Raw genomic sequence first — 13,378 nt, 5'->3', positions numbered from 1 at the left:
TTGGACAGGACAAGTTAAAAAAAAAAAAAAATCCACAGAAAAATGAAGGTAATGTCTGTTTATGTGAGTCCTTAAATGCAGCAGGGAAAATACAAATGAATATACATTTTAATAACAAACTGGCTTTACTAAAGAATTGAGATTTAAAGCCATGCTACGATTTTTAGGAGCTTCAAAAAATCTTCAATTATCAAAAATGTCTGAATGATGAAAGTAAAGTCTCAACTCTGACTTTAGTGTGATGTTTCGAACAGCCAATCACAATCAGGAGGGTTCATAGTGATTGGTCTACCTTCTTTCCAATCAAGGACCCTGTTGGAGGAGTCACAGACTTTATGTCGGTTCTGTTCCTGCAGGATTCTGCGAGTTTCAACCAACCTGGAGCGTTTTTCTTTGAGCAGAACCCAGAAGGAGCAGCAAAGCCAAAAAAACACAACCCTGCTCTGTATTTTCTGTAGCGACCATGCAGCTTGTGGAAGGGGCTGTGTTCTGTACTGCTTCTTTAAAGCTGTTCCGAGTCCAGACTGGGTCGACGGAGGACAGCTGAACGTGATGACATGATTGAGGCGTTGAAAGAGCGATAGAGAAAGAATGAATGAAGCATTAGAGGAACTTCGTCCTGCTGTATCTGGTGTGATTGTGGTCAAATATTCATTAAAAGTTCAGAAGCAGAAAAAAAACCATCTCTGACTCCAAGTACGTCCAGCCAGACGGTACATTATGTTACTTCTATGATTGGTATGAATGAAGTGTAGTTTCTCCATGAATAAAACTTTCCTAAGACCCTTCACATTTAGAGTTGTAACTCGTCATATGACTGAACAAGCTGATGGCAGAAGATTCGATCTACTGTCAGAGTGGATTATATTAGAATGAGCTTAAAACACATTTCCTTCTCTTTCACTGCAGTGTCTAGTTGCTGTTTAGAGGTACATTTTTAAAGATTAGACTTGCATTGACATGTGTAGATTAGAATAAAAAGTGGACACTGTCATGGTTCTGCTCTGCTCCTTCACCCCTCCCGTCCTTCCTCCACCCTAATCTCACTCACCTGTGCTGATTAAGCTCCCATTGTGCTCCAGTTGGTGTTCACACTATTTAAGGTCCTCAGTTTCACATCCACCCTGCCAGTTCGTTGAATCAGTCACGTTCCAGCTAGTAACAATCCTTGCACTTTTAGTCTTTTCATGTTTTTGACCCTTTTCTGGCCTGGTAACGAGTTTAAGCCTGTCCCGTCTGGAGTTTTTCTGCCCTGGTTTTTCCTCCTCCGTTTCCATCCTGAAGAGGCGTGACGTTTCCAGTTCCCTCATCTCAACACGGAGTAAAGCTGCCCCAACACTGGTCTTCACCCTCCGGTGGATTCTCCTCCTGTACACCGCAGCAGTGGAGGAATCTTCCATCATTCCTGACACCATCCGCCCTGCACTCGGACGCTTCAAAGGCTCTTCTCTCACGTCTGCTTCTGGAGCTCTAAGTAAGAGATCACCATCACCCCAAGCGTGGAACCAGGATCTCTAAATAACTCTGTTTATCTGACTTTCAGGCTCACCTGTGCATCTGGCGGCCCACTGATTAATACTTCCTCCCTAATAAAAACTTTAATTGTGACCTGTGTTTGCTCTGTTTTGGGTTGTCCTCCATATTCCCTAACAGACACCAATGTTGATGTTTATATTTGATAGTAAAAGGATGACACACACCAACGTCACAATGATAGAAACATGTTTGACTTTGTGTTTCTAGCAGTTTCATTTGAGTAAATCTGATGCAGCAGAAGGATCTTATTAGACAAACTTATTTTGGTGTTTTTTGTTTTGAAATGAACTTTTCTGTGCTGCTGTCACAGAGAAAGAAGTTCAAATTATTATATGTAGAAACATATAAACCTTTATGCTTCAAATATTTTAAAGCTACATTTTATAATTGACTGGATTAGAAACTTTTTTTATCTTGCCGTTTACTTTAAAAAATGTTCTTATTTTTAGTGTTTGTTTTCTTACTTTCCACCTGTATTTTGGCTGGTGTTTGTATTCAGTCGTATTCTCTCCCAGCTGTACAGAACACTTCTGTAATCTTCTGTGCCAGACCCAGATCCAGACCCAGATCCAGACCCAGAACCAGAGCCTGCTTTGTGCCGAGCTAGTGAGCTGCATAGTTGGCTTTTTGTTTACATGGAAGAGATGCTGGCTTCAGCCCCTTTATTTGTTTTAGTTTGAATAAATAATGACATAAACCACCTGCTCTAGTTCTGCACATCCATGTTTGGGCCGGTCCCTCTGCTCTTACAGCCCAGTTGCTGAGGTGTGGTAGAACAGAAAGGATGGCGGAGCAGGAGCCGCACGCTGCTTTCAGAGCTGCTGCCTTGCCCCTCTGCTGTTCCATTCACATCTTGATAGCTGATTAGGAATCAGTGATAGAAACTCAGACAGTGCTGACTCATTTTTGCAGCACGAGCAGATGATCCTTTGGCTTATCATGCTCCTGTTGGACATGTTTTGGAAACCCTCCATTTGCTGATCTAATCTCCTGTATCAAATCTTTGATTAGTTTTCTTCTCAAGTCCTTGTTTTTCTTTAAAGAAGAGCTGCTAACCTTCCCAACCTTCCCGCCTGGGGTGCTGCACTGAAGATCCACAGATTCTATCATATTTTCATATAATTATTCTGATTCTTTTTTTAACCCTTTAAACACCGGAGCTCGAGTGTTTCTGTTCTTTGATTTAAATGTAACTTTTCAACCGTTAACAGGATAATTCCAGCAGATTGTGAAGGAGAAGAGCTCAATATACTGGAATTATCTTGTTAATGGTTAAAAGTTGCAGTATATTAAAGATTTTGTGTTTAGGCGTCACAGACGATGCCTCAGGTGTTAAAGGGTTACACTAGCTTCACACTGGACGGGAAAGTGGCGAAGAGCCGAGTGTGCACGGCGCCCGCTCTCTCCTGCAGTTTTCAGTGATGGTCGACAAGCTCTTCTGCTAGAGCTTCTTTGTTTTTATCATCATGGATAAGTTAATGACCTAAAAATATGACCCCATGTTTCTGCTACGAAGAAGCAAGAAGTTAGTAGGTCTACAGTTCTTTAATGAATCTGTTGTTGAGACACACAGAGAGAAGTGTGTGTTGTGATTGTGTGTTTATTTTCATCTCTACAGTTGTTAGATACAAAAACATGATCACAACTGTCAATCGCTGTGTTTTATTGTGAAAAACTGGTTATATTTTGAGAATAAACCGGATTTTTCCATGTATCTTGTTGTAACTTTCTGCCAGATCACTCACAGCTCTCACACTAAATAGACCAGACGCTGAAACGATCCGCTGCACGCCGCGACCCTCCGCAGAGGACCGCAGTGCTCTGTGCCTGGTGTGGACCACACCATACGTTAACAAGGGCGCTGAATGGAAGCGACCGCCGTTCCACGCCACTTTGTGGCGCTTCTGCGTCCAGGGTGAAGAAGGGCGTTAAACCGCAGTTAAAATGTATGATGTGTGATTGGCTTTTATCACAAAAGGCGTATGAGCTGATGCTGCCCACACTGAACGTTTGGACTTGTATCAATGATTTACTGGCAAAAATCTGATTTACTGAAATCTGTTTTCAGTGTGGAGCGAAGCCTGTCTGCTACCCATTAGTCTTAATGAGAAAAGGGCTGAAGTCTCAGTCCAAATATACTTTTGTCTGTTGCTAAATTCTTCCCAGTGGTCTTTTATTCATGGTTATGCCGTTTTTAGCTAAAATCCAAAAGCCTGTGTGCTTTTTTTAAGACAGTTTCTGCACATTGGCAGTAGTTCATTAGAGTTGCGGGCCGGACTGTTGGTGCGGAGTTCCCCGTCACCGAGAGCTCGGTTTGCGTTCTCCTGCACATGCTTATGTGATGAAGAAAACAAAGACGGACACGAGGGTGAGGAGGAGGAGCGGAGCTGACCAGTGAGTCGTAGGCCCGCTCATGCCAGCTGCTGCGTCACATACCTGAGATTTTCCAAACAGTGTGTATGCATCTGCTCCAGAATGATCCCAATAGGAATGAAAAAATCTTCAGAATGGCAGGTTTAATCTTATTATTGCATATATACGTCCTCCATCATGAGGAGAACAGGTAAAAAACACCAAAAATATGATATTCTCTGTAGTAGGTTGTAAAGACCTGCTCAGCTGTGGGTAAACATCAGGAGGAGTCTGTGAGCGTGTACTGACCATTGACTCTTCATCAGCGATGAAGACCGTGCACGCCTGCGCCTGCATGAAGGACAAGATGGTTCCTGCAATCTTCCGCAGTAAAACCTCCAAACACTGCTGCTCCTCAAAGATGAGACTGGCCAGGTCCAACAGCACCTGCACACACACATGCTCTCAGGACTGGATCTGGCTGATCCGGAATGTGAGGAGAGACAGGCCTGCGCTCACCTGATTGCGTCTGTTTTCCAGCTGTGACGTCTCGTAAAGCTGGGCATTGTGCAGGACGATTCCCGAGAAAGCCAAATAGGCTGAGAAGTCCTGTTAAAGGAGGAAACATCTGAACCAAACGAGGGGAGAAGAGAGGAGCAAAAACAGAAAAGCTCCTGCATTCTTCTTTGGACAGCTTTGTGTTGTCGTGAAGTGTCTGAGAATCTCCATCTGACATGATGCTCCAGAGCAATTCAGTCTGTGCAAAAATTAAAGTACTAAACATGTTCAGTGATGACTTCAACAAGCTGCCAGAGAATAAATGAAGTCAAAAATAGAGAATCACAACCGACAAAACTTTGTAATCATGGGCTGGTTGATACAGTTCCACCAAAACATCTTTTTACAAGAAAAGGAAACTTAATCCTGAGGGCAACATCAGAACAATGTGTGTGGTGTAAGGACAGCTGTTGATAGGATCAACAGTCCCTCCTTTTTACCGTTAGTCCTTTTAACAACCAGAACTAGAAAAAATGAACTTTTGTGTTTCCTTCTCTCATTGCTTAGTGTGAATGCAGTATTACCATTATCATTGTTTGTAAAATATGTTTTCAAGATTCAAGGCAGTGGCAGGGTTATCCTAGCCTTTTCTTTCATTATTTCATGCTAAGACACTTTGGCTCCCTCACATCCACGTATACAAAAGTATAGTTGTATGCAGAAAGGTCACAGATCATGTAAAAGGAAACCAGAAAGACGGTCAAACTATGGAAGGAACATTTTTTAGGTGTTAGAAGAGTTTTCTAACCTTTTCATCCTGCTCTGTGAAGGCTCCATCTTGCCCACATTTCTTGTTAATAGCTTGTGCCACACCAACAACCTGGGATGAGGGAGTGAGATGAATGACACAAAGACAGCAATAACAGCAGAGCAGCTTCTGCTTCACTTCTTTAAGCCTTAGTCACATGCACCCGTACGGGAGGGGGGGTCTGCGGGGTTCCCATGGGGGTTCCGGAGAGGACAGTCACATTTTACGTTAGGGGCAGGTGTGTCTTGCAGTTCCCTTGAGCCTGGTGCAGCCATCTTAAGGGACATCATGAAAACTGAACATACTTTTGCTGTGCATGCGATATCTGCATCATGACATATTAGTAAGAATAATATAGTCAGTTGTAGTCATGAGTTTGTAAACCCTGGAAAAAAAGACAATTTCTTGGTCATTTTTAGAGAACATGAATGATGAAACAACATTTTTCCACTCATAGTTAGTGCTTGGTGAAAAAACTGTTTACTCTTTTTAAATCATGACAACACAAACTTCTCAAATGATCCTGTTCTAAGTTTACATCTCCTGATGACTTTGTTCTGTAAACATGAACACAAGCTGATCCACAAGGGTTTGAATGACAGCTGAAGGTAACCATCCTCACCTGTGACTGTTTACCTGGAATCTGTGTGTGGACTAAAGATCTTGGAGGTTCTGGACTACCAACAGGACCTTCATCCTTCATCCAGAGCTGCACTGACATTTCTGGATCTGAGTCATGAGGAAAGCTAAAGAGCTGTCAAAAGATCTACGGGAAAAGGTAACTGAACTGATCCACATGATCAAGAAGAGGAAAGTGAGGGATTCTGTTGAAACTAAACCAGTCACCAACATTTCTACCAGAAAAATTGTTGGGATGCAAAGAAAAAGCCACAAATAACTTCAGTGTGATCCAGGACTCTGGAAAACCAGTGAGGACGACCACAAGCAACTTTAAGGTGTTGATGATGCAAAAAGAGGCAATACAAAGTCTTAAGAACTGAAGGATGTCAACTTTTTACCAGGGTCATTTGGTAGGTGTCTGTTGTCTTGATGATATAAAAATTGTTAACACTGTTAAATAATAAACGGCCTAATTCAACCACTAACTATGAGTGGAAACAAAGGGTTTGTGTTATCGTTCATATTCTATGAAAAACAGCCTAGAATTCATCATTCCTTCCAGGGTATGTAACCGTATGAAAACATCTTAAGTAGCTCATCCTGATGATGTCATCCAGTGACTCTACGCAACACTACAGCACGTTCCAAGTTATCATGCAAATGATATTTTTCTATGATTTTTCTAAATGCTCAGTGTCATTGATAGTCATAGTTTTCAAGTCACCAACCGTTAGAGTATGTAAGTACTCAATACTAACAGTTTTACTAATGAACACATTTTCCCCATCATGTAAAGGGTGCTGCACATTAATGTGTAAGATGAGTGACCAGTCCAAAACTGAGGTGAAGTAGAAGATTCAGTCCTTAAACATAGAGCCTTTTCAGAACAGCTCCTGGTATGAAGCCTGAGCATACGACTACTTTCTTCTGGGAGAGAGAGTAGGATGCTGCAAGCGTGGCCTCACCTCTCCTCTGTGGTTTTTGATGGGCAGGCAGAGGATACTCTGGGTTTTGTATCCTGTGATCAGATCAACCTCTGCATTAAATCTGGGGTCCTGGGGAGACACAGAAACAAACGAGCCTGTTTATTTTCAGGAAGGTCAACATTTGCGGCATATTGCACCACAGCCATTGTGGTATTAAGTGTGAATACTGGCATTGTGCTGTGTGCTGTAGGTAGGAGCTGGGGACACTCCAGCGGCAGACTGAAGGGCCATTCATCTGAATGTCAGACAGCATTACAGAGAGCAGCAGAGCTGCTTATCACAAATGTGATAAAAGGCACCGAACATTTCAACAATGTGTCAGGATCAGTTGTAATTTACATTGTCAAGAAAAAAACCGGAACAAAGTTTGTAAATGCTGCACAAGACTTTGGTGTAATTCCAGCCACTCAGAGGGTCAAACATCCTCACACAGCAGATAGAGCCTTCTGGATCAGAGGCCTTCTCTTCCCACCCACAAGCTGACCTTTAAACACTGACTCTCCATGTCCGTTCCCCTCATGCTACGCACACCAACACTGCCTGTGTGACAACAAAGCATGATCAGCACAGGATGTTAGAGTTTGTTTCCACATTATTCTGTCAGTGTTCTGTCACTAAAACCCGTTCAGCTCACCAGCACCTTTCTACCAGGTAGTTGGCCTTTTGTCGGCTCTCTGCATTTCTATGTTTTTATATCTACCCCTGCTGGTGCTCATGTGATAACTGTTGTGGACTCTTCACTTTAGACAAGGATTTCAGAACCCTGAAATTCCCTCTTCCCTCTTTACCAGACTCATTCCTCCCAGAAAGACATCATTCCTTCAGTTTCCCTGCATGCTCTGCTCAGTTGAAGAATCGTTGTGGAGATTCCTGCAGCTATATCCTGAATTAACCAGTTCCCTTTCATGTCAGAGTTTTTGCATCCTTGAATTGCTACTTTTTGAATTTCTGACATTTTTTTCAATTGTCAGGATTGTGACAAAGTCACATTGTAAATGTGAAAGAAAAGAGCTCTTCCTGATGTGGAGATTCATGTTTTTTATTTAATTCATATGTGTATTCCACTTTCTTCGTTGATGTGTTAGTTCTGCACATGTATTTGGGGGTGTGGACCGTTTAGCTGGCGGGTGGCGAACCCGCCTCCAAGGTGCTTAAACGGTGCTGGTACAGGCGCGCGGGTAGGGTGGGGGACCAACCGCTGCTGCTGCATCCCCTCTTCCCGTGGCAGGAGACCAGCAGGATTCCTGGCCCACTGGATTTTATCCGAGGTCCCGGCCTTTGGAGCATCGAGCTATGTGACGGCGGAGCCACAGAGATCTGGACCGCTGGATGATTGCGCGCATCCGTATACAGGCACGCCTCCAATCAACCGGACGCCGCGGCCCGCCGCTGAGACCGAGACTTTTTTTTTTATTACTTGGTACCCAAATATTTTTTCCTACGCTGGTATACCAGAAATTTTACTTTGGGGGTTTTCTTTTACTCTTGGAGCTCAGGACTACTTTTGTTATGCACAAACTGAGTGGGAGTTTTCGATTGGACATTCAAAGTGACCGTATTCAATGCGCACGGGACTAACGAAGGCGTCTGATGGAAAAAAACAAAAAACAAAACAAATGGAAGCAATAAGATTGTACATTAAAAGAATGTTTTTTTTCTATTGTTGAAACTGTTTATAAGAGTAGTATTTTTCCTTTTACTGTTTTTGAGTCAGAGTTAATGCCATTGATCAAACCTTAATTTAATTTTTCATAACAAACAGTATTTAAAGTGGTGTTTGTTACCAGATTCTTTGAAGCTTTGAGGGTTTTCTGATAGAAAATCAACTCTTGCAACTTCTGCTTGACAACAGAAAACTTCCTTACGTGTGCGAGAAGCTGCCCAACAATCTATTTTACAGAAAAGGTCAAAGCAGTTTTATCCCTTTTCAAAATTAAACCAAGCTCAACTTTTTCAAAAATAAGAAACCACCAACGATTTAAATTTAAAAGAGAAGTTTCCACTGCTGTCGCCAATGAAAAAGGTCTTGGTGAATTACTAAAAGGCTAAAAACATTATTTTGCTACTTTCTAGCATTTTTCACACAATTGCAGACATATTGCTTGAAGCAGAAAAATCTCTAAACATTAATTTTAGAACCATGTTTTGTGGCTAGATCAGTCTTATGTCACACCTTTACAATGTTCAATTCAATGTTATTCATATAGCCCAATATAACAGAACCATTGTCTCATTGAGGGACTTCAAAAACTGAAAAACTATGAACATTTTACCGAGTTTTACAAAAAGAAACTCCATGCACTGTGATAACATGCAAAGTGTTGCGTTTAAATGGCAGTTAATCATTTAGTGATGTAATTTTTTGCATAATAAATAGGGTTTTGTGTCTGCAAACAGCAAACACACAAGCAAAATGAGAGCCCATTTCTATCTCTTTGTTTCTAGGTCACGCACGTCCGTCTCTTTGCCTCACAAGCTGTCTGGGTGAGCACAAAAGCCACACCAATCTTTGAAAACATTTGTATCTCTAATGCCAGAAAAGTTCTCTCATAAATAAACAGCTGACTCAAGTACGCAGGCATGTGGATTAAAAAAAGAATGAAGTGAGAGAGCAGTCAAAGGTCAGCAGCGGCTGAAATTCATTCTGGAGCAGCAAGTTTAAGGAGAGGGCCCAGATCCAACTCTAGAAGTGCTCTAGCCCTCAGTTTACCAGTCACTGAAATGAAACAATTCAAGCAACACGCCTGCAGGACAAAGTGTGAATGCAAACTGTTCTCTGATTCGCTGCTCAGATGCAACACTGTACAGCTACTTCCTCTCATCAGACAGAAACACACTGAAAAAGTTGAATGCCAAAGTTCCCAAAGACAAAGTCTCTTTGGCTCTATCAGCAACGTGCTGATGCAAGGACATACCATCTCTTACCCCAGTCTGCAGCAGCAGAACAGTTTTGGTTTTCAAGTCTGACAGTTTTAAGTTATTGTTCTCTGATAGATGTGGCTGGATTGAAATGATTAAAAAAATGTAACACTTTCATTTGGTTCAGTCAGCTGGTAAACTGCAGCCAGAATGGTTCAGAAGACTTGAGGCAGTCGTGGTGCTGAGGTGGAGTGGTTAACCTCTGATTAGCATACTGCAGGTTTGGCTCCTGTGATGAAGTGTCCTTGAGCAAGACACTGAACCTCATATTGCTCCTGGTGGTTGTAGGTGCAGTGGAGCTGCAGTCACTGTGTGAATGAGTGGATAGGACTGAGTGTAAAGCGGTCTGGACCGGTTTGTAAGAAGGTAGTATAACGCTATACAAATATCCACCATTACATGAGTGAACCACAGACAGAATGACACTAATCACCTACAAAAATCCCACAATTCCAACAGCTGCTCACTTGGGGTGGCTTTGTCCAGATAAGAACAAAGGCACTAAGACAGGGATGTCCAAAGTCAGGCCTCGAGGGCCGGCCTCCTGCCTTATCTCCTGCTGATTACCTGGATCAGGTGTGTTTGGCCAATAAGGAGCTTCAATGCCAGGTTGGTTGGAGAACATGTAGGACACCGGCCCTCGAGGACTGACATTGGACACTCCTGCACGAAGATAACGAGCAAGTTCTCTGACTATCACAAAGACGCTCTTTTCCTCTAAACCAAAATAACCCATAAAACCTTTGAAGATGATCAGAGCTTCTTTAGATCGTTTCTTACTCATCATGAACAGCGATTCCTTCCATTGGTGTGGGATGTGGGATCATCATGTGCCACGTATTTGGCCAGCAGCTAAAGTGAACTTTCACGCCTCCCAAACAGGGCATCAAATCGGAGTAAAACTCTGCTCTGGCCCAAAAAAGGACCAGAACTGACATTTGAAATGTGCCCTTATAATGGGAGAAACAGCAGGTCTATCTATCATAACAGTTCTTTGTTACTAGCAGGATTGCCCAAAATAAACCAAAAATAATAATAAAAAAACACATACAAGTGAACCTGGCATGTACCTCCAAGAGTACTTTGTTCTGCTGTATTTACTCTGGTTCTTACCTTGTGGTCTGTGGTCCAAATCCATGTTTTGTCAACGATAACCACCACAGATCACAAGACCTGCGCACGCATGCACAGATCTGCACACACATGCACACACCTGCACTCTTTACTGAACAAAATCTCACCTGGTAAGCATTCTTAATGTTGAGCGGTTGTCCCGTTGCAGCAACATGACCCACAATGCCTTTGTTCCATTCCAGCCGAATGCAGCTACTGGATGATTCCTCCAGCGTGGAGCCCTCAGCCACATCAAACAAACGACTGACCAAGAACTTCCTGTTGGAGCTGTCCTCCCCCACCTTTGAACACACATGACAATCTTTTAGTTTGTTAACCTGTAACAACACAGCTGCATGTCGGAGGCCCTGACTGACTTGCAGATTCAACTGAACCTTTTCAAATCTCACTCAGACTCTAATGAAGTGAAGTCGATTTCTGAGGATTGTCACTAGTTGTCAACAATAGTAAAAGGAGGTGGGTACATTAATTTGACAACAACAACAATATTAACACAATGCAATCACACAATACTCAAGGTCATGAGCTTGCAATAGATACGTGTACAGTGTTAGCGGTTCTTTTAGAGATAGAACGTAGTTGTGTCACACTCAACTATCAAACTTTCATGGAAGATGTTACTTGGATTTTTCACTTTTAGCGTGTGGTGCAGTTTCCCGTAACACACAAACAATCGAGTACTTCGTCATCTGCTTTAGTGTTCTCTGTACTCAAAACAAGTTAGAAAAGCTAACAAAGAAAAATGTTCTTATGCAAGGGCTCCTGGCGAACTCGCCACATGAAACGTGCTGGAAGAAGCTAGATGGCTTCATTGCTGGCTATAGGCCCGCCTCCAGGAACCCAGAGCGTGTGAATGAAAACAAAGATAAGAGGATTTAAAAAAGACAAACAAACAACGACTTGATATTAAACAACCGTTCCGTGTCAAGGAATGAGGTGTTGAGCAGGTCGTTGAAGGTGTCGCCCACAAAGTTCATTGATTGTGAGGTCAGAGTTCACAGTTCATTAGTCATAGGTTCTGAGGTGGGCAGTCCGCCATGGTTTTTCTTTATTTTTTTTTTCCAGGAATCCAAGGGGGAAAAAACATACCAAGAAAAGGTCACAAATAATACAAATCAAATTCACTGTTTTCCCTGGGTTAGCAACATATAACTAAACATGAATACATTCAAGTAAAAATCACTCGTGTTTTCTAGCATCAAAGCTTCAGAATTATAAAAACCTACAAAAAGAGAAATGACACACAGACATGTTAGAAACTCTAAAAACAGGATATTCATCAGGGGGGGACAGTTTAGGGGCTTGAGAGGATTTTACATTCCAAACTCTCACCCAAACTTGCTCCCCCTGATATTCTGCTTGCACCCCCAACAGGGGCTGGCTAGATCTGGTCCTGGCCGTGTCGGTCTTAGTCTACATTTCCATGGCAACCACTCTCTCCAATAAGGAGTGGGAATATTAGAAGGCCACACCCCTTCAACTGAAAGTGGGATCAGAAGGAAGTGTCAATCAAATGCTTGGAACATTCAACGTGAGTGAGGCCACATGCTTTTACTGAGGCATCTGATTGGTCGGTTTATAACTTGAATAACTTGTGCTATAGCAAAAATATAATGAAAAAAAAGGTTTATAAGAACGTCTTAAAAAGAGATATCAGAGCAAGAATGGTTATTCTGACTAATAGAATGAGTAATAACTTTATTTCTCTGTAGAAGTCTATAAGGAGTTTGGCTATTTGGGATCAGCGGGTACTTCCTGTTTGGAACGCCATTGGAGGGGTCACTCAGTCCAGTTCTCATTCACAGTCAATGGTTGTTCCTTAGCATATTAAATTTATCATACAGTTTTATTTTTCTAGACTCCTCACCTCGTGATGACCCTTCTGAACAGTAAATCACATTTCATGAATAAATAGACATTTCAGGACTGCATTATTCCTTGTCCACAAGCTGTTTTTTTAACTGGATGAACAGTAAGTTTGGATTCAGCTTTACTCAAAAAAAAAAGAACAAAAAACAATAATTTTACTTCAACTGAAATAACTGATCTGAGGTCAGACTGGATGCAGTCGTCACAGTGAATTCTTGTGTCTCTACAGCAGTTTTGCTCCAGAGACAGAGGCAGGTCAGTTTACAGGCCTGTGCATGCTGATATGCTGTATGTCTAATTATTTCTCTTGTGTTTTTGGAGGGGGGCATTCATGCCAAAATGACTCCCAACTGAACATTGACTAAAGTCTCCATGCTTGTTTTTAGACTGCAACGCAGCTGAAACTAAAGCAATCCTCACCTTACAAATTCAAAGTCTTTTGAAAGAGCAAAGAAGAAAAAACATCTGCAGAAAGCTTCCTGACAGTTGTAAAATGTCTTTTCTTTGCAGTTTTAGTTTAACAAAACATACTAATTATCTTTGATTCACCCTTTGACAACAAAACAACAATTTTCTCTCATTCTTTTGAGCTGCTTCAGCTGTAAATCTGCATAAAGATTCGTTATCTGGTGTTATCTGACTGTTGTCAGGGACT

General features: G+C 42.0%; 1 protein-coding gene across 1 annotated transcript in view; it reads right to left on the bottom strand.

The window, feature by feature from the left end:
- pde5ab (phosphodiesterase 5A, cGMP-specific, b) overlaps positions 1-13,378 on the bottom strand; it is a gene marked incomplete in the record, with an annotated part of 43,151 nt that overhangs the window by 24,534 nt on the left and 5,239 nt on the right. Inside the window, 5 exon segments of the mRNA XM_024288282.1 lie at positions 4,198-4,335; positions 4,408-4,497; positions 5,195-5,266; positions 6,781-6,870; positions 10,962-11,135. Coding sequence (XP_024144050.1) covers positions 4,198-4,335; positions 4,408-4,497; positions 5,195-5,266; positions 6,781-6,870; positions 10,962-11,135 — 564 coding nt within the window.

This window comes from Oryzias melastigma, linkage group LG18 (assembly GCF_002922805.2).
Source record: "Oryzias melastigma strain HK-1 linkage group LG18, ASM292280v2, whole genome shotgun sequence".
NCBI lineage: Eukaryota > Metazoa > Chordata > Actinopteri > Beloniformes > Adrianichthyidae > Oryzias > Oryzias melastigma.
Note: the sequence above shows the minus strand (reverse complement) of the source record. Positions and strands in the feature narration are given on the sequence as shown.